The sequence below is a fragment of the Ursus maritimus genome, unplaced genomic scaffold (assembly GCF_017311325.1).
Source record: "Ursus maritimus isolate PB19 unplaced genomic scaffold, ASM1731132v1 scaffold_13, whole genome shotgun sequence".
NCBI classification, from domain to species: domain Eukaryota; kingdom Metazoa; phylum Chordata; class Mammalia; order Carnivora; family Ursidae; genus Ursus; species Ursus maritimus.
In genome coordinates this window covers 50,112,531-50,138,408 of record NW_024423675.1, presented here as the reverse complement: position 1 = coordinate 50,138,408, position 25,878 = coordinate 50,112,531, and the positions used below count along the sequence as shown (strand labels likewise).

Sequence of the window (25,878 nt, the reverse complement as noted above, 5' to 3'; positions counted from 1 at the left end):
TAAAATAAGTGTAAAACATACTACATGAAATAGCAAAATATCCCCACAAGAGGAAAAATGGAAAATGAATAAAATCATGAAACAGTGCGTAACACAATTTGCTTTAAGTATTTTTAAGAGGAAAAGAGATGACCAAGGCAAAGGTCGAACACACAGTAATACATATTTTTAAAGTGGAGGAACACGTGCAAAATTAAACCTAACATTTTAGCTGTGGCATTGTCAAAAGCAAATAGCAAAAATTCATGTTATGAAGACTGATTCCAAGGTTAATTTACCTCTTTAAAAATGAAACATTTTGCACGTGATGTGATGGGTGTTATACCGCACTGATGAATCATTGAACATTATATCAAAAACCAAAGATTTACTACTATACCTTGGCTAATTGAACTTAAATAAAAAAATAAAGTAAAAATTTTAAAAAATGAAACATTTTACCAAAACACAAATTCTTTCTGGTATCAGGTAATTTCTCTTGTGTCACTAACATAATAAGAGACAACATCAGAAAAAAGACTACATAGAAGTTTTAATATTAAAGTTAAACTTACGTCTCTAAGTTGTCACCTTCAAGAACTGTCTGGACAGGCAGGTAGCCAAGCCGAGGATGTTTAGCAAAGTATTTCTTTGATCTGAACTTATTCTTCAGCACCTTTGTGAAGTCTCGTACGTCTTCCCCAGATGTTGTCTAGGAAGTTGAAAAAATTATACTTCTTTCACGAAAAGGGAAGGAGATATCTCACTACAGTAAAATTCAAGCAGATATATATGACAACAGTTTCAGTAGCTTTATGTATTTTTGGAACAACAAACCATGTCATGAAATCACATGACAACCAGGAGTCATCATTAAATATATCCAGCAATCAGTTCATAACTTTTTACTTTTATAACTAGCTCATTTCCCCAATATTTAAAAAATTGGGCCAAAAATTAAAATTAGTTTTGGCAATGTTATTGGTTCATTTCTATTAATAAAAGAGTTGTAATTTGCTATTAAGTGTTTCGTGATGATGAAGGATTTTGGATATTATATAGTTTTAACTAAGGTGAGTAAATGAGGGTGAGTTATATAGCTCCTACTGACTTTGCACAAGCCAGCGTATACCGAAGTCTGGAAAAGGAGAAAGCAATAAATAAGCGAGAAGGAACAGGGCCACAATATTGTAAGGACTACTCTGTTTCTCTTTCCCAACCATACAAACATATAATTATTTGGCATGGACTAAATTCGTAATATGATATAATATGTTACTGTTTCCTTAACCATTTCAAGATGATTAATTAATAATCATTTAGGGTGAAGTGGGCTGAAATCTACCCCCACCCATCCCCTCCTCCCATCCCATGAACTGTTCCCAAAGCCTCAGACTTCTTACTCTCTATCACCAATTCTGGTTTTTATTTATAATATGTTATACAGATACCAACTTTAGTCCTTCTGAAGAGGCATTTAAAATATTTACATTACCTGCAGAGATCTGAATTAAAACCTTGTTCGTCTGACTCCTAGTTGGCTATTCGACCTAAACCTGGACAGACCTCACTCCTATCACTTTACCAAACAAAACCGAGAACTTTTCTATAATAACAAACCTAGTGCTAAATACACTGCTTACTTGCTGCCTGTCCCCCTCTCCTTGCACCCTCCCCAGTCCATCTTTTCCTTCATGACAAGCATACCCAGGACTCATACAAACTTGTTTTGCAAACAGAAGCTTAAAAAATATAACTATTTTTTAAAACAACTAAATTCTGAGTCAGCCCTTATGTGGTTTTGTTACTTTCCATCTGCTCTCATTCTACCGAAATATGTCAGCTTCTAGTACACAATTTAGAGAACTTTTGATTCTCTAGGCTTGCAGAGCAGAGAGGAATAAGCCCAAGCTATTTATAATGTAAGTTCATCAATTTTCATTTTACTAAAAAAAAAAGTATAGGACCATCCACACTGTCACTAGGCCTTGCCATCAGACCCACAGTGTCCAATCTTTTCCTGAATAACACAGAAGAAACTATATAATGTCTCTAGTTATTTTGGTGTAGATCCTTCCAAAGATAAAGAAGAACTATAGAAAATAAGCTATTAATGAAAAGAAGAAGAATCCAAGGCACTCCGTAGAGGAAAACTGTTGCTAAGAAAGACGACGGTTTGGGGGTACTAAGATGTAACCAGATAGGACAGGAAAAATAAGCAGAATAACATTTGGGAGTAAAGAGGAAATTTTTAGAGAAGGAAGGTCTGGGACTGAGAATAAAGCCAAAAGGACCTATCACCTACTGTAAACGACATTTGGACCTCTGGCGATGGGCATCACCACTGTGGATCATTCCATTTATTAGATACATTCTCCCTGAATGTTTGATAAAGAGGAAAAAAAAGGAAGAAGCTTTTCATGATAGAAATACAAAAAGAAGGCCCCGATGCAAAGATAAGCATTTATGACCCAACGTATTTTTATGTCTGCTCTTAACACCTTGTTAATATACAGTGAGATACAGGAGTACTGGCCTCCATTACTTGGTCCACCTTCCTCTGGCAATAAAAATGTTTTTACCACTTAGGCCAGTGGTATTCAAGCCATAGCCAGGCTTTCAATTCAGGCAGCCCTGAGTGGGGTGGGTGGGGGAAAAGGCCAGGGGGGCAAGGTACCAGGCCAGCAGTCCTCCTCTGCCAGGGCAGTATACAATACAGGGTTGTACTGTTTATTTTATATATATATATGTATATATAATAAATAAAAAATATATATATATATTAATATATTCACAGGGTTGCGCAACCATCACCTCAAAAAACCTCAAAAAACAAACCCTGTACCCATTCACAATCACTACCACCCCCACCCTAACCCGTCACCTCCCCTCAGCTCCTGGCAACCACTAACCCACTTTCTGTTTCTATGGACTTGCCTATTCTGGACATTTCTTATAAATGGAATCATACAATATGTGGTCTTTTGTGACTGACTTCTTTCACGTAGCATAACGTTCTTCTAGCTTATCTGTATTTAGGTTTCCGCATGAACTTTTGCTTGGGGAAACAAATGACACATCATTCAAAAGTACGCGACCAATTCCACATCACATTATTTAGCTACAGACATTCAAGGCATCGAAGAATGAAGCAAAACCAACCACCAATCAAAAACACCCATCTCCCAAGAAACAAAAATACAAAAAACAAATAAAAACACCTACCTGCCTCCCAGAAAGCTATAGCAGGGACTGAAGTTAATTGTGATAATGCTCAAATTTAATATTTGAAAGAAAAGAGTGCATTCTCATGCAGAAATGGCCTATTTTTATTCCCTCTTCAATTTTCATAGCAAGGGGAAAAAAAACTTCCACCAATAGTTATAATCCCAAGGCGCTGAATTCACTAATGCCGTAAACTTTATGCAATATTAAAAGAAAAAGTAGAAAGTAATTCATCCCACAAAAATCAGGTGTTATATCCAGGTCAGCAAAATGTAATTCTTTTGTTGAAAGAGAGCCAAGAAAATGAATTACACCTATTTTCTCACCAAAAAAAAAGAGTTAGAAGATATTTTTACATATTTGGTCTAATTTGCTATCTAATGACAGTACCTAATATCTCTCTATTTCAAAGCACTAGAGCAATAGTTTGGTAAAAAGCAAAAAAGAGGACCACCTACCTAGCATAATGAATATAATCAAATTCAACTCTATCTTCACACTAGGTATAATACTTTGTTCTCTTTCTTTTTCAAGCAAATAACTATTGATATTATGATCTGAGGATGAAATTGAAAGAATCATTCATTAAGACACAAATTATCCAACATTTTAAGTTATCCATTATTTCTTGAAAGACTAGGTTTTTATTTATTGCTGTAAGAAAAGAAGGAGAACAAAAGATTTTGTAGATCTCATTATATGAGACAAGGGGAACATAATGGCATAGAACTCTGCACCTTATAAATAGCTTTCCTTCATTCTCTTTTTACCATCAAGGGTGGTAAGATTAGCATTACTTTTTTCACCCCTCCGAAAAGCTGACACTAAAGCTTTCAGGGATTCAGACCTACAAGTCAGTAAGGAGAAAGCCGCTCTTGCAAACCCGGGTCTTTTCACTAATCCAGCACTATATCCCTCCTCCTAGAAAAATGCAATAGTTCTAAGTTTTGTAAAAGAAAGAGCCCATAGCCATCGTCTAAAATACCTACTATTACATTAAGCTACCCTGTGGCTGATTTTTACCAAATTCCTATTGAAATGTCCTTTTGTGACTTTTAAATTGCATGTCCAAGACACATTTCGTGTAAGGAGAATTAGAAAAAAGTTACATATGAAAGAGAAAAAGAAAAAAATTAAAAAGACCTGCTCTTTGACCATCTAGGGATACCCACTCTTAAAATGCTTGTGACTGGACTGATTTATTTTTTAATTTGTTTTATTGTAAAACAAAACAAAGATATATAAAGCTATACACAACAAATGCATGGCTTAGTAAGTTATTATAAGGCAAATACCATCCAGTCAGGAAATTGAACTTTGCCAGACATTCCAGAAGCCCCCTTCCACATGCCTCGTTCCACCCCTCTCTTTCCATAATAACCGATATCTAATCATTTTTATAAGCAATAACTACCTTGTGTGTAAAAAATACTTTTTTCCATCCCAAAGTCTATCCCTAGATACTGTATTTACTCATTCCAAACAATCTGATATATTTTAACTCATTTTTAATCTACAGATTTCCCCTCCATACTTGCCATTTCCTTAGAGTTTGTCTGTTGGAAAACACAGGCAATTCGATCTAGCTAAACTTTGCTGCTTGCATATTATTTGGTGTACTTCAGCACATTTCTCAGTCCTTCGTATATCCTGCAAACTGGCAGCTGAGTCCAGAGAAAGGATCAGCTTCAGGTGTGATCTGGCAAGACTATCAGTAGTGTTTCGTAGGCACAAGAGGTCTGCTTAACCTGTGATCCTAGCAGATTTCATGCTAAATGCCTATTTCTACCCATTGGGGGCTTCGAAATGGTGGCATTCTTTTTTTTTTTTTAAATAATATTTTTTTATTATATTATGTTAGTCACCATACAGTACATCCCTAGTTTTTGATGTAAAGTTCCATGATTCATTACTTGCGTATAACACCAAGTGTGCCATGCAATATGTGCCCTCCTTATTAACGAAATGGTGGCATTCTAATTCTATCATTCGTTTTCATTTATTAGTTGAAATAATTATATGAAGCCATGTCTCTTTGTTTACTCTTTGGCCACGCAGTAATGCAGTTCATTCAGGAAAGGTAGGATTGGGGCGCCTGGGTGGCTCAGTCGTTAAGCGTCTGCCTTCGGCTCAGGGCGTGATCCCAGCGTTCTGGGATCAAGCCTTACATCAGGCTCCTCCACTGGGAGCCTGCTTCTTCCTCTCTCACTCTCCCTGTCTGTATTCCCTCTCTCGCTGGCTGTTTCTCTCTCTGTCAGATAAATAAATAAAATCTTAAAAAAAAAAAAAAGGAAAGACAGGATTACATGTTTGATTTTTCCCTTTTATTGACCGATTTCCCCAGTAACACAGTGGTTTCCTATCATCCTCAAAGAAGATCAATTTTAAAATTTTTTTCGTGTATCATTATGAACTTGTAGATTTTTAACATACTTGATGGGTTTTTGGTCTATTGCAATTATTATCATTATTGAAGATCAAATTGTCCTACATTTGGCCAATAGGAGCCCCTTCCAGTTAACCCCACTAGTTTAGTTTCTACAGGTAGCGATATATTTAACAATATATTCAACAATATATATTATAGGACTCCACCTGTCCTTAGGATGTTATTTCTCTAGTTATTTTGGTTGTCGGAAGCCTGGTCTCTAGCAAATCTTCAAGAAGTGCTCATAGGACCAATCTTACCTAGTTCTTTTATGTTGGTGATAATTTTCCTGGGTCCTTACTAGATAGTAGAAGGCTGGTTTTTCTCAATATAAAATCCTTGGCTCACATGCTTTCCCCCTGAGTTTCTTAAAAATGTCCTTCCATTTTCTTTTGGTATAAAGCTTTGTTGTTGATTATTTAATTTTCTTTCCTTTTTAAGTCATGTTGTTCCTTTTGTTTAAATGACTGGAAGATTTTTTCTTTGACTTTAAGGTATAGTAATTTTATCAGAACATATTATAGTTTGGTCACTCTGAGTCAGTGTTCTGAGGCATGCATACTCTCAGGATATAGTCCCCTTCTCTTTTTGGTGGGGAGGAAGGTTTTCCTTGAATTTTCATTTGTAGTGTTTATTCTGTCTTACTCTGGGTTTCCTATTCTGCATTCCCATTAGTCATACTTTCAATTTCTTCCCCTATCTTCAACATTTGTCATTTTCTCTTTTTATATTACTTTCTTCATTTCTTTTTCACTTTTAAAGTTTGTCTCCTATCCACCGTCTATTTTTCTCAAGATATTTACCTGTTCTGTTTATTAAGACTAAAATTAATTAGTCTTAACTTTTGAAATGAGTTTTTTCTTTTATTTCTAATTCTTTCCTGACTTCTGTCACCTCACCCTTTCCAAGATTTTCCAGATCTGATTTACGTTTTCTTTCATGTGTTGGATCATTTTCTTGAGCTTATTTTAAATTAGTAGTTTACATTTTTGATCTGTTCAAGGAGTACCTATTTCTGGTATGCTTTACTATACTTATATTATTTGGTTCTTATATATTTTTCTTATAATTGCTTTATAGGAGATTTGATCTTGATACTTTCTGCTGCTCAATTTTGTCATTGTTGTGAAATTAATTTTCCTAACTCAGGAAATCTTTGTTAAGGTTCAGGAAAGCTTCTCTAACTTCACAGGGCTCCTTCTTCTATTGCTTCTGTGGGGTATTCAAAAATAGGGCACTTGAGTTTGGGGATTTCCTAGTCCTATTCCCTTGCCCTACTTTGGACTAGACCATTTCTTTCTTTCATCTCTGTTGCTATGTTTGTGTCATTCCTAACAGTTTACCCAGGCTGAGGCTCTTTTCCTGGAAGGAAGCCCTGGGGGGTCAGGTCTAAGAACTCCAGAAGCCCAAAGCACCCCAGCACCTTCAGACCTTCTCCTCTGGGCTCCTCCCAGGTTTACAGCTCTGCTCCTTTGAGCTCTCCATTGAATATCTGTTGTCTGTTTTGGGGTTCTCCATTTCTCAGGCACCTTGCTTCCTTTTCTTTCGCTTACAGATAATGATATCTTCATGCAGGTTTTATGGCTGTTGGTGGCTTGTCAGCACCCAGATTTATTTGGGGGTATATCTTATTAGCTAGTTTTATTGTAAATGTTGCTCAGAGAGTTGGTTTTTTGTCTAGTTGCTCTCTTTTTATGTAACTAATTTAGAAATGGGAAGAAAATGACAAAGACAAAAGATATTGAAAAACTCTACCACCATCTCCCCCAAATCCTTCTGGCTTGATTTTTAACAAGCACATAAGAAATCACATATCCAAACGAGGACTGTCTTTCAAATTGTCACTTTTGGAAAGCTAATGAAAGTGAGTCACTGTGAAAAACATTTTAAAACAAAACCTACACAGATAAGTGGGCACGTGAATACTCAAAATTATACTTCCCCGCACTATGCTGCTATTAAGTAGCACAGAGATAAGGATGAAAACTTATTTGGATAATAACAAGTAATTAGTTCACAACTTGCACCCCACCAACTAATGCAAATGAATGCATGAAATATAAAAACATGTTGCTGAATTATAAAACCTACCCTGGGGGTAAGTCTATGCATGTAACTCTACCAAAACCTTAAAAACTCCTGTGTAAGTTGGCATCAGACGATTTTTCACTCGCGCTCTATTTTGCCAACTGAAGTTGGTAGTATTTTAAATTTTCCTTCATTTTATTACTTGATTGAAGACAAATACAGACATCATATAGAGCAAATTTAGAGTTAATCTTTCTTTTAATTGCGTTTGTATATCTACATATAAATCTATGTGTATTATTCTACATATCTCTGCTCATGTTTTAAACTATGTATTTTTATTGTAAATGCTGACACTTGTGTATTATTGAACTTCAAAAACATGGATATATGACTGAGAGTCTTTTCCTTCTCATTAATGTGAATTACAAGGAGCAACAAGGCTAAGGTACAAAAGAATCTCGAATTTAGAAATGTGAACCCTCGTAGTATTATAGTCAAGTAGATCCTTGAATAAATTGCTTTACTACTTCAGCTCAAAAAACGCCTCCTATTAACACGGAAGGTCTACAAAGCAAAACATAAAAAGGACTATTAACAATGATGTCAAATAAGCTAGAGGCCAAAACATCCAACTTCTAAATACTTAGCAATTTAAGCAAAACACCAAAACAACTGCAAATAAATAAGCAAAACCATATTTATCTAAAATCTCTCCCAAATTCCTTTGGTTGGCTCATAACATGGGATGGCAATATTATCTAATTCTTTAACAAATACTCCTATCATTAGAGCTTTAACTGTGAACTACAAAAATGAGTAACTTTTAGACTGAGTAAAAAAGGAAGTACAAAGAGGAAAACCAAGATTATATAAGAAACAACACAGCCATTTGACACATGAGTAGAATAATTAAACACTACCATTTGGGTACTATGCACGAGTGCAAAAATCACTGTAGAACAGCATCATCATTTGCAAGATTTATTTCTTAAACATAGAAGTCAATAATCCCAAGTGGCATATGCATACTTCTAGGGAGTCCATCCATCATTATCACAGGACTTATCTTAAAGATGTTCCAATATTTTTTTCTAATTGCAAAAACAACTTCTCAGGATTGATTTAAGTTTCATTGATCTCGAAAAGTTGAAATTCAGATACACTGACTCCATGAATAGGATGAAATCAGTAAGACAAGCTTGGAGCCTTTCAAGTTCTAATGGAAAAACATGAAACTTAAAAATTAGCATTAACAGAATCACCAAGGGGTCAAGAATAAGGAGGGTAATAAGGCGTCCAAAGGAAAATGGATGTTGTCCAAACCTCAACTTAAGAGCTAATGACACACTCTAAATGCACTCCACTTACTGGGAACACAGGGTAAGGTGAGCAAGAACTGGAAAGCCACTTCAGGATGCTGAGGTCAGAGAAGGAGCGATGATGCTGCATATTGAGCCTGCTGGCAAACGTCCCAAGCCTCATCTGATGAAGCAAGACTGCCAAAAACAAATGATGCTAATGCGATGCAGAGCTTTCCAAAGAATGAACCAGCATTTTCTGAGATCTGGTTTTCATAGTCTTACAAACACACCAATGCTGGCAGGGTGGAGGGGAGTAGAAAGAACAACTAATTCTAGTTTTTCCCATTGTCGTTGTCATTTCTTGCTAACAACATATAGTTTGCAAAGAAAAGATGTGATTTCACTTTTGACTTTAAAAAGAAAACTTTTTCTAGGTTTTTTTCTTAGTACAAAACTGATTTTTCTACAGTTTCTAGAAACACTGAACATATGAAACTTTATTTCCCCATTTATTTAATCAATATTGGCAAGAATATACTTGAATCTGTTGCTTTAAAAGTAAGATGCACTTGCTTAAAAAGTGCAATATAAACGCGTTTTAAGTATTATTAAAGTAATAAACTGTTTCCCATAGAGATGTGTTTTTCCTGTCCTCCGCTCTTCTTACCGAAATCTCAATGAAACTATCAGTACAAACTAGTCCTATCCAAAACCTGCACATAAGCAGATAATTTGGTAATGATTCCGACTCCATCAATTTGAATGCTGGGAATAGCTGACATTGCTGACTTTTCCAGCAATAACATTTTGCAAACATCCCATTTCTTCTCCCTGAGCTAACACATCTCTCAAACCACCTTCCTATCCTGGCTCACACTTCAGTTCCTTATCTGCCAACAAGCAAGTACCCTGTTCCCTCCCCCCTTTCTCCTTTTCTCTCCTGGACCACTGCCCCTCACCAGATGCACACAGCTTCTTCTTACTTACCTTCCTTTCCCCATGATCGTGGACCCTGTGTTCTTTGATGTATAGACACACTCCACTATATCTTGTTCATAAATGCAACTTAAACCCTTCTCCTTCCGTGAATCATGATGTTCCCATGATAACACATCTCCCCTACCACCCTCTCCATGATGGGCTGTGTAATCTCTCCCCCACAAAGGCCAAGAATAAAGGAGGTTTACAGCATTTTGCCCTTAGCCTCAGCCTTCTCACCAACTAAAACGAATGTGCCCACCCACTCCCCTTTGACCATACGTGGCCAGACACAGCTACCACCTGTCACCTTCTAGAGACATACTGATGATCTTCTAAATGCCACTTCATCTCAAAACCTTTTATGTTCCACACTGGGGTATGTCCAAACCTCAGACCTCATCACCACTCAAAACATTATTTGGTTCCAAATTTCTAACTTGGAAAAAAAAAATGTGACCCTTGCTCCTACTTCTTTAATACAAACAAACCTGTTCTTTCCCCCATAGTCCTTCAACCCCTTTTGGGATTTCTTCAGTATGGGAACAGCCCAAAGCAATCCCAGTATCATTAACCCCTTTGTATCATTCACTCCCTTGGACTTCTACCACCCTTTAATTCCAAAGGGACTGAGCAATGATGGAGTCAGTGCAAATCCTTGCCAGTTAACCTCAGCTGCACTCCTGTTGCAAAGTAGCAATCAATTTACTCATCTCTTGTTGACTCACACTTGCCCCCAGTAGCAATTCCAAACATTTTCCATTCTCCTTAATATTTAACCCTATGCAGCTCTCTCACTGGCAGCAATTGCAGAAACTCTTATAAATCACAAATGAAATTCATCTTCTCTCTCTAGTTTAAAGGACTATCTTTTTTTATAAGTCCTAATATACAAAAATGTATCTAATGTGAATTAAATTTTGGTTATTTGCAACAGAGAATATAGACAATTTTTTAAAAAGATAAAATTAGGGTCATTTTCATTGTGGAATTAAATGATCCCAAACTCTTTTTCCAATAAAAAAAAAAAACTGAAATTCTGCACATCTATAATATAAAATGTCACCATTTTTTAAATAAATAATAATCCCTGAATTCAAACATGTAGGTCACAGGTAACACTAAAAAATTTTGACTACTATCTTGATCCATAAACTTAGTCATTTAAGAAAAAAATACACTGTCTTCAATTTCCCCACGTAGAGGTCTTTACTTTCCTTCATTATATTTTCACTGTATCTCCAGTCTGCAGCAAAATGCCTATATAATTGGATATCCAGCAAACATAACACTCCAGCAAGTATACCGGAAACAGTTTGCTAATGAGCCAAATTATATATATTTCTCTAAGGGAGTAAAATCACTAAATCCAGGCCACCAACTTTGAACAAATCACCTTTTGTAAGACTTAGTTTTCTCTTTAAAATGAGAATGAATTAGATGATTTCTCTGATCTTTCCAGCTTTAATATTCTATAATTAGTATTTATAATGTCAGATATGAACTCATTTGGCTTTTATGAACCGGCTTTAACTACGCGTAGTAAGAAAAAAAGGAGTTAAAAAGAGAGTGGAGGGGGAAAAACCACATGGAAGACAATGCAGGATAATACACAATGGAGTACTCATCCGTGAACAGGGGCTCCTGGTGGAGCCCACAGGGTGAGGCCTCCTGGGAGGGGAAGCCAGAGGATGCCGGGGAGATTGTCCACACACAGTGAGAGCTGAGCTGTTTCTGAGAAGGGGTGGGACTTGGAGGGATGGAGAGAGAGTGGTGACAGCGATGAAACAGAATCTACGTCATGTTGGCTGTTTTAGATGAACCCTTAATAAGCCTCATCGCTGTCCTTGAACTCCTTAAATGTACAAAGTTGGGTGACAGAACGGTGGAAAAAATATGCATTTAAAAAAGTCATTTTTGAGAGAAAGAATTCTACTTCACTTCTGTATGTAAATGTTTTACTATCGATTTCATAAAATGCCTTCATAAATTATGATAGAGAATTCACACACCATTAGTCTGCTTACATCTGAAGACAAACATTGTCACAGCAAGCTGATATGTTGGAAGAAATATTTCTGGAGCTTTGAGGGTTTAAAATAAGACTTCGGAAAACCTTTAACAATAGAAACATTCAGATTCAGGAAGAGGGAAGTTGAAGGGGAAAGAAATGAAGTCAGTAATATACCTAGAGCACCATCCCGACCACAAATGGAGATGTAAACATCAAGAGCTTCATGGGAAGGTCTGATCCATTTACATACAGGCAGTGCTTATTATCATTGCATTGAAAAACTCACATTTGAGCTCCTTTTCTAAGGCAAACATCAAATGAGTTTAGGGAATGTTGGGTAAAAGACAGATGAAGTATAAATAAAAGCTCCCTTAAAAGAGACCAAAAATCCAAAGAATGTGGATAAAAAGAAAGAAAATTGGAGAACCATTAATGTATTAATTCATTATTATTCAATTCAAGAGTATACCGTTCAAAAATTCAATTTACATATATTTCTAGTTACTTTATCAAAAGCTGTGGGGTCAAATGCAGAAAATAACCTGTCATAAGATGATTTATGAGTAGGTGGTGATTAAGATCACTACATAAACTCCAGAAAGGGGCAAAGGACCTCCCAAAGCACACCTATGAAAAGGAAGCCATCCCTTACAATGCAGGAGAAGCCATAATCTCAGACATGACAACAATGACTTTGCAAAATCTATGTAACAAGAAGAGCTTTGGGTAACCTACAGGTTTCATTTTAAAATGGCAGTTTTTAGGCAGCAGTGAAAGGCATCCGTGTATGGGTGATTCTCAAGCATGGCCCCATTGGCCAATGACTATTGTTGAGGAGATGTAGATTTCAAATTGTGTGGGTATTTCACAAAATCATTTGGAATTGTATTTAAGACCAAGAAAAATAGTAATTTTATATATTTTCACTTACTTTATACATCTTTAAACATATCATCATTTTTATACATCTTTAATGTATATTTACTTTGTGATTTTTCCCTTTTTTTGACATCAGTTTCCTAAATGCCTACTTCTAATCATGCAAATATCAATACTATACTTCTCCCCAATTTCTTATAATGACCATCAGTGTTCTGCACAATATGATACCATCTTTCTCTTCCATCTCATCTCCTACCACTCTCCCTTTTGTGGATGGAGAAATTCACCTGTTTCTTTCTGTTCCCCTGTCATTCCCACCTCTTTCTTTACCATCTGCATGGATGTGTGCCCTGTGCAGTTGCAGGGGTCCCACACTCACAAGCTCCCTAAGTTTGGCTTAATGTTCTGCTATTGCCATCTTAAAAATTATAAAACATTTTGAACAAGGGGTCCCACCTCTTCATGATACTCTGGGCACTGCAAATGACACAGCTGGTGCTACCTTCTACCCTCTCCTAGTGCAATATGCTCCACTATCTTCTGTGTTCTAACCACACCAACCTCTTTCCCATTTCCAGACCTCCATGTCTACTGTTTCTTCTCTGAAATATGTTTCTACTAGTTCTTCGCACACCTGCTTCTTTCTCATCCCTCATTCTCAACTCAAATGTTAACTTCTCTGGCCAACCTTCCCTGATTTCTTTATCTAAAGTGCCTCCTCTAATCTTCTCATTATCCATTTATTTCTTTAAAGGCACTTACTATAATCTGTAATGATCTCATTTATTTGTTTCCTTGTTCTTTGTCACACATTCCCCCTCCTCCTCAATGGAAAGTAGCAGGAGAGACAGTAATATTGTCTATTCTGGTAGTACACTGATGAATGAGAGCGGAGAACAGTGTCTGACACAAGGTAAATACTCAATATTTATTTGTTGAGTGAATAAATATGTTAATCATAGTAATAAATGGTGCTTCATAAATTTTCTTGGAGGATTTTTTTCTCTAAAGTTATTATGCACTATGTGTATTTCATCTATTATAATTCCACAGCATTTTCTAGAGATTTCCTCTCCATATATCGGGTACCTATTTATTTCAGATAAGATACCCAAGACTGTGAGATTTATATGCATGTGTTTTATAAGTATTGCTATTTTTCTGTCAATTTATAATCCAAAAAAGTATCTCAATTCCCTAAACCTCAAGAAAATGTACACCTCTATGAATAAATTTTGGTTCACTATTTGGAAGGAAGCTAAGAAACAGCTCTTGAGAGCAAATGAAGATAACTTAGAAACAATAGCTTTAAATCAGAAGAACAACAAGAATCAGTACCCAATGCTAGCGAGACTGTAACAAAATCGGAATATTAACAAAATGTGATAATAACGTAAAGTGATATAAACATCTTTTAGAAATAAGTTGACACGAAGAATTTTGGCCATAAAAATACTCATATTCATTGACCAGGTCTCTTACTTCCAGCGTTTTATTCTATAGAAATATAATTTATGCAATATAGAGAAAGACCTATTTTCACAAAGATATTTATATGAGTGTTGTTGATAGTATCAGAAAATTGAAAATAAACTTAAGTATCCAAATAAATTTGAGGGAGTGGTTAGATAAATTTTAGTAATTCTCTCAATTAAATATTCTGTAACTAGGAAAATTACAAGGTGTGACAACAGGGAAAGCACTTACTATACCACATGTTCAGTGATTAAAGCAGGATCAAAATAACACAAATATAAAAAAAAAAACTTAACAAAATCAGAAATTTGATTTGATTTGATTTGATTCAGGAGCTAGATTTGTGATTTTTTTACTTTCTTTGTTTTCTACTTTTTTGCTAATATAAATAAATTTAATTATGAAAATATATTGTAAATGTGTCTAAAAGAGACACAGTTTCTCATCACATAGTATCATTTTCAATGCAGGCCAGTGTGAGCTCTTAAAAAGAGTTTGCTACCAAGACAGTTAAGTTTAAAATCAAAACACAGATGTAAACAAAATGTAATAAATTAATTTTTCTGAAAAAAAGTATAATTATTCTATGTTAATGAATTCGACATAGATGTATTTATTTAAAAGAAAACAAAAACACAAAAAAATCAGTTAAGCAATCTTAAAAGTGATTTTTTTCCCATAAAAATTTAAGTCTAAATATACTGAATAATTTTGACATTAGTTAATTCAAAAGCAATAGGCCATTTTTAAAAACAAACAAGAGGGGAACCTGCATGTCTCAATTGGTTAAGCAACCATTCTGATTTTGGCTGAGGTCATGTTCTCAGGGTCATGGGATCTAGCCCTGAGTTGGGCTCCGCACTGGGCATGGAGCCTGCTTAAGGTTCTCTCTCGCCCTCTCCTTCTGTCCTCCCCACCAACAAACGAACAAGAAGTGACTCAGTACTCACAGGTATACAATATTCCACCATTGGGTAATGTAATTTGTGACCTTTTGCTGTTCGACCCGAAAAAAAGCAACTCTGGCAGACATCATAGTTAAAATGCTTTAGGCTTCTATACCTAAAGAGACAAAAAGAAAATTCATTAGCTTGTATGCCTATTATTTAGTCCAAATCATTCGTTTGTGGTAAGGAATGCTATTCATCCAAATCACCATGGAAATAAAAGGTAGTTTGGCCAAAAAATGTGGCATTTTCTTAGTATTTTAGTCTAAATTAGGGCCGTGAGAATCTTGGCTTTCATAAGGGAAATTAATGAACCCACCTCCCAAGTAAAAAAAAAAAGAAAAGAAAATTTTTGGAATTCAAGTCTCGAAAGCACATTCCCATCGATTTCAACGTTGTGAGTAGACAAATATCCACGGCAGGTTTTCTGTAACGTGTGAAAGTGAATGCAAATGGCCGAGAAGGAGAGTCATGCTTACTAGCTTGACACGTCAAATTTTAAAAAATCAATTACACCATCAATAAGAAATGAGTCTCAAAATTCCCTGACAAAGCTTCCTCCAGTGAGGGCGAACAGCAGGGTTACTCAACTTCATGATAAACTTGGGGAGAAATAACACAAAGTGATCTGGGTACTTCTCACTATTTAAAAGTCGCTTTCTGCTTACTAAGATTGACCCCAAAGGCCGTGCGACATCACCAGATTCCATCGGGGCCGTATCTATATAATGAGTCATACAGTTATCATGCATGAACATTTCTCGGATCTATGTAAATGGAAATTCAGAAAAATCTCTGGTTCTGGAGCAGAGTGGTATAAATAACAATAATAATAAAAATAAAATAAGCTTCATGTAGCAGCTGTAAGAAGGAATGCCATTTTCAGATAGATGGAATATGCTAAGTGTCCCATTTATTGAGGACACACCCCCCCGGTGGGAATCAGTGGGAAGCGATGATGAACGTATGCTGAAATTGCAACAACAGAACAGAACACAGTCTCCCGCTTCCACTGGCGCCAGATCATCTCACCTGAAGCCAACAATTGGACATTCTTTACAGATGTTGCATTTAGCCTGATGCTTTGCAGTCTCAGCTGCTGCCACACGATGTAAAACGGGCAGCCAAACCATGGACTGTGGTTCCAGACGCATCCAGTCTATAAACTCTTTCACGCTTATCTCTGGCTTGTTGTTATTCTGGTAAAGAAACACATACATTCAAAGTGAAGAAAATCTCTTCATTTAAATTGCAGCAGGTGTTGCTTTATAATCTTCTGAAAATCGATATGAAGTGAAAGAGAAGTTACAGAACTCTTTCCAGGTCTGTTACATCACAAAATATTTAAGGTTCTTCATGGAGAGAAAATTCTAGAATTTAAAATTAGAAAAAGCAGAAATTATCATCTAGGAAGAAGAAAAAAAAAATCCCAATACCTTAATAGACTCAGATTTGAAAAAAAAAACAAAAAAAAAAAACAACGAAAAACCCAAACCACACAATTGTAGGTACTATTTTCACATAAATATTTTAATCCTACAAAACTCATTCATCTAAGACAGTAAAAATTTAAGAAAGTAAAGACTCACTGGTAACTTCCCAAACTTGAAGGTCATTATAGATGCTAAAGAAAAACTGTTACCTCTGTGTCCTGCTCCACCTGTTAGAACGTAACACTGGGAATATATTACTATGAATATACTTGGCGACATTTCCCAATTTATTATGATTAATTGCATTAAATGTCTTAGTCTCTCTTTAGAACCTAATACTGACTCATTTTCATATGTGCAAAGTTAAATTTAAAAGTTAAATAAAGTTAAAAAAAAGTTAAATAAAAAACATCCTCCCACTTTTGTCAAGGTCACCCTATGAACCAGTACATGGGGGAATCATATTTAGAATGTTCATTTGGTATTTTTTTTTTTGTATCTCTGAAACAAGTAAAAGGACCATTATAAAATGTAATAAGCCATAACATCAATTCTCCTTAAAGAGATGGTGTGAGCATTTTTTTTTCCTCAGCAATAATTAATCACTGAATAGGCTTTGGCAAAATATCTGTAGCCTTTTCCTTTATGCATATGTATAACACCAGTAGTAACATTTTTAGAATGCTTTTGTATACAGCAAGCATTAAAAAGAATTTTGGGGTTTGTATGGAAGAGAAAACACTAATCAATCAATTATGTACTCGGTATGTAGTTACACTTTCATGAGTATCAAAAGAAGACAGAGGAGATTCAGGTGAAGATAGAGAGTAGGAGCATATAACCTCACCTGAAGGGTTCAGAGAAGGATTTCCAGAGAATGTGAGATAAGATCAAAAGAAAGAATAAGGATCAGCAATGAGAATAGAGTTTGTAGGTGAAGGGTAAGAAAGAATATTCTAAACAGAGGGCACACGCCCCAAGGTGCAAAGGCAGGAATGAAGGAAGGAAAACTGCAGCTGAAAGCAGACAGCAAGGGGATGAGTGGGAAAACGTGAGGCTCGGGGCAAAGTCAGGGCCAAATCACAGTAATCTAAGAGCGCACTGTAAAGATGTGGGGTTTTATCCATTGGCAAGTAATAAGTCTCTTTGAGGAGGCTGCTGTTCCTTGAATCAAATGTGCTTGAAGAAATAAGACACAAATGTAATGGGATGGTACTCAACGTCTTCTACCATTTCGTTCCCCGTTCCAATTCTCAGAACATCCTCAACCCCATTCCTGACACATTCTACAAACCAGCGGTCCTTCGCGTTTACCTGTTGGAAGCAGCTGCGAACACTGGGTTCGATATTACTGCCCCCGAAAGCCGCTACTTCCCCCAGCTGCCGAGGGATCTGGATGGCATCATGAAGTAACAGGCCAAGCTGCCTCTGGTCACACATTTCTGTGGGCCCCGCCACTTCCTTAAAGAGATCTGCAAGGAGAAGAGCCACAAGGTTCATTTCCATGTGCTGAGACTGTTCTTTTATGTAAAGCCTATCCTTGGTTTTGTCAATTGAATGATGTGGATAAAAAAAAAAAAAATCATGTGGACATGAATCACATTAGTTACCTACGGAGAAATTCTATGTAAAAATGATCCACTTTCTTACAGAAACGAATACTTTTTGAAAAGCAATTTCCAAGTTCTAAAAATTCAAAAATCACACAAATTCTCAGGGCTTTTCATGTGAAGTTTTATAAGAACAGGAAAAAGGGGAGTAAATATTTATTTGATCCTAAAAACCATTTTTCAAACAATATCTGGTAAATGGATATCGGATCAAAGTGTATCATTTTGGATTTTTTTAAGGGAAATAATGCTAAATTTAACACTGCCAACAGTGAATTTTCAGACAATTGAACCAAGCTCAGTGATACTGACATAGTAATTATAATGAAATGTTATATGCATACATATATGAACATATGTATAAGCATACGTAGAAGAAGCAAATCCAAGTTAGACAAATTTAATTTCATTATCATTTGTTCACTTAGATTTGGTTAGAGTTCCATTTGTTTTTCTTTTTTTTCTTTCTTTTTTAAAAATTTGAGTACAGTTGACACAATGTTACATTAGTTGCAGGTGTACAACATCGTGGTTCAACATCTCTATACGTTATGCTGTACTCACCACAAGCATAGTCACCATCTGTCTCCATACAATGTTCTTACAATACCACTGACTGTATTCCCTCTGCTGTACCTTATATTACTGTGATTTGCTCATTTCATAACTGGAAACCTGTATCTCCCACTCTTCGTCACTTATTTTGCTCATTCCCTCACCCCCCTTCCCTTTGTTAAAAATAAGACTATCAAAGCCACAAAATATTTATCCAGGACTCTTAGGATGCCATTTAAAACCCATTTCTAAGAAGAGACCTCCTAGGTAATACTGCTTTACACAGAAAAGTACACGTTTCAATGACTGCCAAACTTTCCTCTTTTGAGGAAGACAACTATTCTATGCCACAGTTAAGGCACACAAAACAAAAGATTCCTTAACATTTTGATATCCTTCTGGATTCTGATAGAAGTCCACATTTCATATTATAGGCAGAAACAAAAAGGACTTATCAGGATGTGGGGATAGGTCACAACCTAAAATTCAAGTTCCAACAAATTGGCACAGAAGAGATGCAAAAGGTCATTCTGAAGTATCTTTGTGAATGTGTTCTTGATGAGGCGAGAAAGTAAGAAGGTCCAGCTGTTGTTAGAACCTAATCAAGGGATATTCTCAAGAAGGCACGAAGAGAGAAGGTGTCACCAGGGTGAAGACACGGACATTAGCCATTGCAAAATCAATGTGCACATGGATACCAACTGACCGAGAATGCCACCTCTGCCGCTGAGTTTGGAGAGCAAATTGTCTTCAATCTTAATCTAACAAAGGAAATAATAATGAGGGAGTGTTCTGATATAATTGGGGAAATCAAAACTAAAATCAGAGTTCCTAAGGGCCTCAAAACCAGAAACAAAACAAAGCGCCAGAACATTTCCAGAGTCTCAGTACTCCTAGGGAAGATGTCAAGATTTCAACCCAAGAGATGTCTTATTTAATTAAGTACTAAAATGGCATACTTCATGGATTAAGATAAATATCAGAAATTTTCCTTGCAGGGCTCCGGCTTTCCTTGCCACAATTTGAAAACTTAATGTGAAATAATACAGAGGATTAAATTTGCTGACATTTGTAGAAAGTATCCCCACTGTATGACGAGGGCACGGGTATCTGTATCCTGAAATACGCTCCTCATCTGAAAGATTATACATTTCAGAAATATGTTTGAAGGCATGTGTACAGATAAAAGAAATCTTTATATACTGTATTGTGTAGAATCTGGTTTTTGCTCTATAACTACAGTCACCATGTTGTAACTATTTCTTTTGGTCTCAGGTTACTCTCTGAAAATCAACTTGCAAAGAAAGGGAGGAGGAATCATTGATCTCAGAAAGCAGATCATGCTTACATTTTAAGATCCGTGATAAACCTTGAGGTTGAATTTGTATTTGTTTCAGAGTAAGATGAACACCATGATATAACTGTTACTTTTAAGGAAACCTAAATTCTTTCAGGAGCACATGAAAACCCCAAACGATAAATGATAAAAAAGTCCTTTTCTTATAGTGCTACAGGGATGTTTTCATTAACATTTTCCTTTCCCACTCATTATAAAAAATAACTTTTTTAGCTTTGAAAATGATTATCTTTCAACAATTACGATGCTGAAGATGATTCAAATTTTGGATAAATAAAGGGCCACCCAACCAAAGCCTTCTGCAAAGCTTTTTTTTTTTCCCTGCAGGGTTTACTAGGTTCCGACTCCATCAATGCCCTTACCTCCTCATCTTTCTACAATCAGCTTTTTGCTTCATCCAAATCCCACATCTCTTTTCACTGACGTTCTTGTCAAACGGTTTAAGAAAAACAAGCCAGCACGATCTAGACCTGATAGTCACAGTCGAATCACCTCACAGACATCCCAGAAAACAGAAGTTGCAAAAAACGTATGTATGTTCACAGAAGATGCAAAACCCGTGATCACACATCCTCTGGTTTTTTGGTATCTCCACATTCGTGAAATACCCCTACCCTTCTCCCCGGAATGTATGAATAGATTCTGTGAAGACTCGTCAGGGGTATGCATGGTAGGGTCACGTCACCCACACTATATGGACAAAATTAAATCAGAAAAGCTTTACAGTAGTGAAGAGTCTGCGGCCACACCAGCAAGCGCTACCATTTATTCACGGCTGTGATTTCTAGGTACTTTTCCCACTTTATCTCTAATTGCTTTCAAAGCAAGAACTATTAGCTTCGTTCTTCAGCTGAAGGAAATTCATTACATTTCAGCTTCCTGAAATGTGGAATGGGAGTAATATTGCCGCCTAGCTGGTGCTCCTCAGCGGGATCCGGTAACTGGCCCCAAGTCACTCAGCCACTAAGTGGCAAAGCTGAGACCTGATGGCAGGTATTTCTCTCTCCTGAGCCCATCCCTTTCAAAATGCCAAGAAGCCTGCCTTTCATCAACTGACAGCTAAAAGGGTACCATGGAGTTATTTGGGGAATACAAACAACATTTTTTATTTTCTCACATGATAAAATATAATTATTTGCCAATGTCTGTAATAGTTCTAGTCCATCTTGATTTTTTTTTTTTTTGGCATTTAGAAGTACACAAGATTCTAGCATAAAGAATAGTATGAAGGTGCTAGTCCATCTTAATTATTTTTTTCAAGCATTGGAAGTATAAAGAGATAGAAACTTGGGCTTTAGAGTCAGAACAATCTACGATCTAATTCTACCCCCATAATTTATTGTCTCTGGAGCCACTGACTAGATTTTTAATCCATCTCAGAATTAATTTTTTTTTTTTTCAGCTGGAAAACAGAAGCCACAATGCCTACATTCTGAGGTGGTTATTAAAGACTTAGCTGAGATATAATGTGCAATTGGTTCTCACTCCGCCAAGGCACCTCACCTCATTTCACACAAATCCATGTTACATCTCAGTGATACCCTTTGTCTAGCCTGGGATGTGTGTGGTCAGGGGTAAAAAGAATGGAAACTGTTATTACAAGCAAATCATATAACGTAAGCCTCCAATCAATTGTTATTACCATTATTATTACTAAAAACACTACTGCACCGGAAAGGTCTTACATACATCTGTATTTTTCTTCTAAGAGACCTTTGGAGAGAGACATCAATCCGATCTTCAGACTTTGCACTCGTATTTTTCCAGTTCGACCCCTGTAATTATAAGAATCTCAATGTGTTAGATGCATTTAAAGCTGTATACAGGACACTAATTATTTCCAAACATCTATTTTCTTCAGGGTAAACTATTAAAAATGACTGCATCTTAGAGATGCAACTTTTCTATTCACTTTTAATAATTAATTTTAAACCCATACCATAATTTCAGGACATGTTTTAACAGTATGTTTGACCCAGTCTAGAAGACTTGATCACCTGAAATCACTTATATGGAACACAGGAACTAAGAAGAACAAGTACAAGTAAAATGAAAATGATAATTATAAAGCTGCAAAGATATTTTTAGAAATAGTATGAATTAAAATCCGTTAATAATTACAAATGTAAGATTTAAAATAGATAGTTAAAGCTATATATAATATGCATGTGGCTGTCTTTATTTTCGTCATTTATCAAAGAATTTCTGAGCTGTCTACCAAATGTCCCAATGAGCCAGGGGATGGGGAGCGGGAAATGCAGAAACTACAAAAATTGGTAACATAATCCTTGCTATGGAATAACACACAATCCAGAAATAAAGTCTTTATTGCTATCTTTATTATTTCATATTCAGGATCTGCTTTCAGTTTAGGTTTTTAACATTAATTTTTCTCAAGCTATGTTTTCAATACACAAGTATAATACATTCAATAGCCATAACTAAATGTCTATGTAACTTTATCATTACATAAAATTTAGTAATTCATGCTATCTAAAAAAAAGATAAATATTTGTATCATGTAATTTTAATTTTAGGTGGTCTTATTGTCAAACTGTGTTTAAATCTTGTTCTTATTGATACTCCTACTATTAATACTAATTGATACCTTCTATTCTCAAATTATAATTACTCAGGTAAGTTTCTGTATATATACCGTGACATATAAAGTATAAATAAAAAAGAAAAACATGGTGAGAGATCAGTGAAATGTATTTTCAAAGCAGTCCTTCAATAGCCTAGAGTTTAGAATCTATATTAAATCATATCCAGTAAACTTATTAAACCCTTCATACGCATGTGTACAATATTCAGAAGTGACCTATGGAATAATGAATACTTAAATTTTCAAATAGATATAGCCATTATAAGCAGAAATCTGAGTTAATGTACTCATTCCGGTTCCTTGCCATTTTAGAAATAATATCAAATTAACCTTAAACTGAGCCATGTTACAAATTGTGTCTCTAGTTCACATTTTTTAGGTGTTTCTTAATTATCAACCCTATATCTGTTTTCTTCCCTCCAAAAATTAGGAAATTTTTTTCTCTGGATAATCAGACAATAGACCTGCAGAAGATAACCAAAGGCTGGTGAATAGACTAGTACATGGACGTGGCTAAGGAGAAAGGAATCCTTTAAGGGAAAAAAGATCAAAATGATATATATTGGAGGATGATCTCCAGACCACGGTGACAACACAAGAAAGGAAGTCATCAGGAAGGCTACTGAAAATGTCAATCACCCATTCATCACACCATTAACAGTTATGAAGGTTTCCTGTGATCTCAGCATTGTTCTGTGTACCATGAGGTCCAGGAGAAAAGCACAAGACACAATTTCCACCCATGATAAGGTCACACACAGCTAGAGAAGAGAGACAAGAAAACAACGGGAAATACACAAGAAAATAAGAGAGCAATCTTTATGCATGGAAATAAGTACAAGAAAGTTGTGGCTGACTCATTAATTCTGACTGGTGATTAGTCTGAGTAGTTATTAGTCTCACAACATTTGATAGAGAAGATAAGACTCAAATCGGACACTGAAGGCATGACATGGCTAGACTGTCCCTAGGAGAAAGCAGATTATCACAGGAAAAGCCTGGGCAAGGGAACCCAAGCAGGAGTGTGAGCACCAGGGACAGTTGCATTCAGGCGCAGCAAAGGCTTGCACCAAGGCTGAACAGTCGATAAAGCTGTCCAAGTGATATCATCTGAGACCAGATGATCGGGCTTTGATGTTAAATAAGATATCTGGATTTGAAAAAGAAGAAGGAGGCAAAGAAATTTATTAGTGAGTGACATAACCCAATATTTAAGTATTTGGTTCCCAGATAGTCTTCATAAGTAACTCCTGAAATTAGTTTAACTGGAAAGATATGTACCTTATAAAATTATATCCATCTTGGCACAGTGGAAAAATGACTTAACACTGCAGCAAATGAGGTTAATATTTTCTGTAGGGACAAAAATATTTAAGCCAAGCATTCCAGAATACTGCTTTAAATCATGATTTAAACATTTTTGATTTCTATTAAATTTAGAAGGAAGATTGTGAAGTTAAGACTTTTTAACCTGGGAAGATGAAGACTGAGTGAGGCTGTGAACTCATAAATGGAATAAATTTTATCTTTATAGTTTAGAAAGTCCTTTCTACATATATTAGTTCATTTGCCCTTCACAAATATCTTATGTATGGTAAGCAGAGCAGATATTTTTATCTCAATTTTTCAGATGAGAAATTGAGATGCCAAAAGTTGAGTGGCTGCCAAGGTACAAAGCAACAAGAACCAAAAATTTGGATTCTCATCCTTCACAACAGAAGAAAATAGATTTTTTCTTGCAAAAATTCAGAATATTAGGAGTTGGATACATGTTAAAACTTGAAAACAAATAGTAAACTTAATATAACTTATAAAGTATTCTTTTTCTTAGATATGGCAATATGGCAGAAATAAACATGTGATTATCAAAAAAACCTGAGTATTCATTCCCTATCTACCACTAATATACAATCTTATCCCCCTAATATGGATAAATTCTCTTATCTCACTGGGTCAATTTCTTAATCAGTATAAAAAAGAGGGCAGACTAAAATGAAGAGGGCAGAATGGAAGATGGAAGGTCCTCAAAGTCCTTCTCCTTCTAGAATTCTATGATTTCCTGTGTGTGCATCACTCAATTAATTCAAGAACTGCTTGAATATACTTCAAGAGCTGAAAATATCCACTCTGGCTGTATCATATCACACAAAGTAAGGCAGTCAAAAATATATGGTTAATGAGTAAATATCAAAATAGCTGAATGAATGGAAAGGTTAGATCATGGTACCATTTCCAAGGTTCAGAGACTTCTTGGGGTCCAATGTTCTGCATCATAGTTCCATCAGATTCTCAAAGAAAACTAATAACTTAAAAAGAGTTAATAACTCTTGTTTACATGAATTGATGAATTACAGTTGTTACAGAAATTTGGGCAACCAACTCTGGCCATCTGAGACTGCCATGTTATGATTAACTGTGTTTTTTTCCCTTAGGTTAATTCATGATATTCCCATCCAAGACAGAAAACTAGACTGAATACATACACCATCCGACCCAGCATGGTCTTCACTATATTTCTTTGGCATGGAAGGGAAATAAATCCTGAAAACCTTTTTTTCCTTTAAAATGGAAAATTTCAAGAAACTGTTTTTCTAAATAAGAAAGAGTACCTTAGTGTAGCATTTCCCATGTGTTCACATTTGATGATGGAAAGTGGAAGTATGCCAACATTTGATTCCCTAGAATACGAATCACAACATTTCACATTCTGCTTCCTTCACAACTAAGTGGCACTAGTCCCTTCGGCTGTCCAGTGAAAACAGCATATGTAGGTGTTACATATTATGAGTTAGATCCTCCTAAAATTCATGTGTTGAAGCTCTAACCCTTAGAACCTCAGAATGTGACTGTGTTTGAAGAGTGGGTCTTAGAGAGGTAATTAACTAGAAATTAGGTCATAGGGTGGGCCCCAATCCAATACGACGGATGTCCTTATAAGATTAGGGCACAAACACACAGAGAAGAAAGACCATGTGAAGACACAGGGAGAGACAGCCATCTATAAGCCAAGGAGAGAGGCCTCAGAAGAAACCAACCCTGCTGACATGTTATCTTAGA

The 25,878-nt window shown here is 35.9% G+C and overlaps 1 protein-coding gene across 6 annotated transcripts in view; it reads right to left on the bottom strand.

Annotated features, from left to right (window-relative positions):
* The window catches only part of UTRN (utrophin), a 485,166-nt gene that overhangs the window by 29,595 nt on the left and 429,693 nt on the right, over window positions 1–25,878 (bottom strand). For all 6 annotated transcript variants that reach the window (XM_040627923.1, XM_040627919.1, XM_040627921.1 and 3 more), the window contains 5 exons: window positions 21,906–21,991; window positions 18,009–18,166; window positions 16,294–16,460; window positions 15,265–15,376; window positions 555–691 (listed from right to left, as the gene is read on the bottom strand). In XM_040627923.1, the coding sequence (XP_040483857.1) occupies window positions 555–691; window positions 15,265–15,376; window positions 16,294–16,460; window positions 18,009–18,166; window positions 21,906–21,991 (660 nt within the window). The remainder of the gene's footprint in view (window positions 1–554; window positions 692–15,264; window positions 15,377–16,293; window positions 16,461–18,008; window positions 18,167–21,905; window positions 21,992–25,878) is intronic.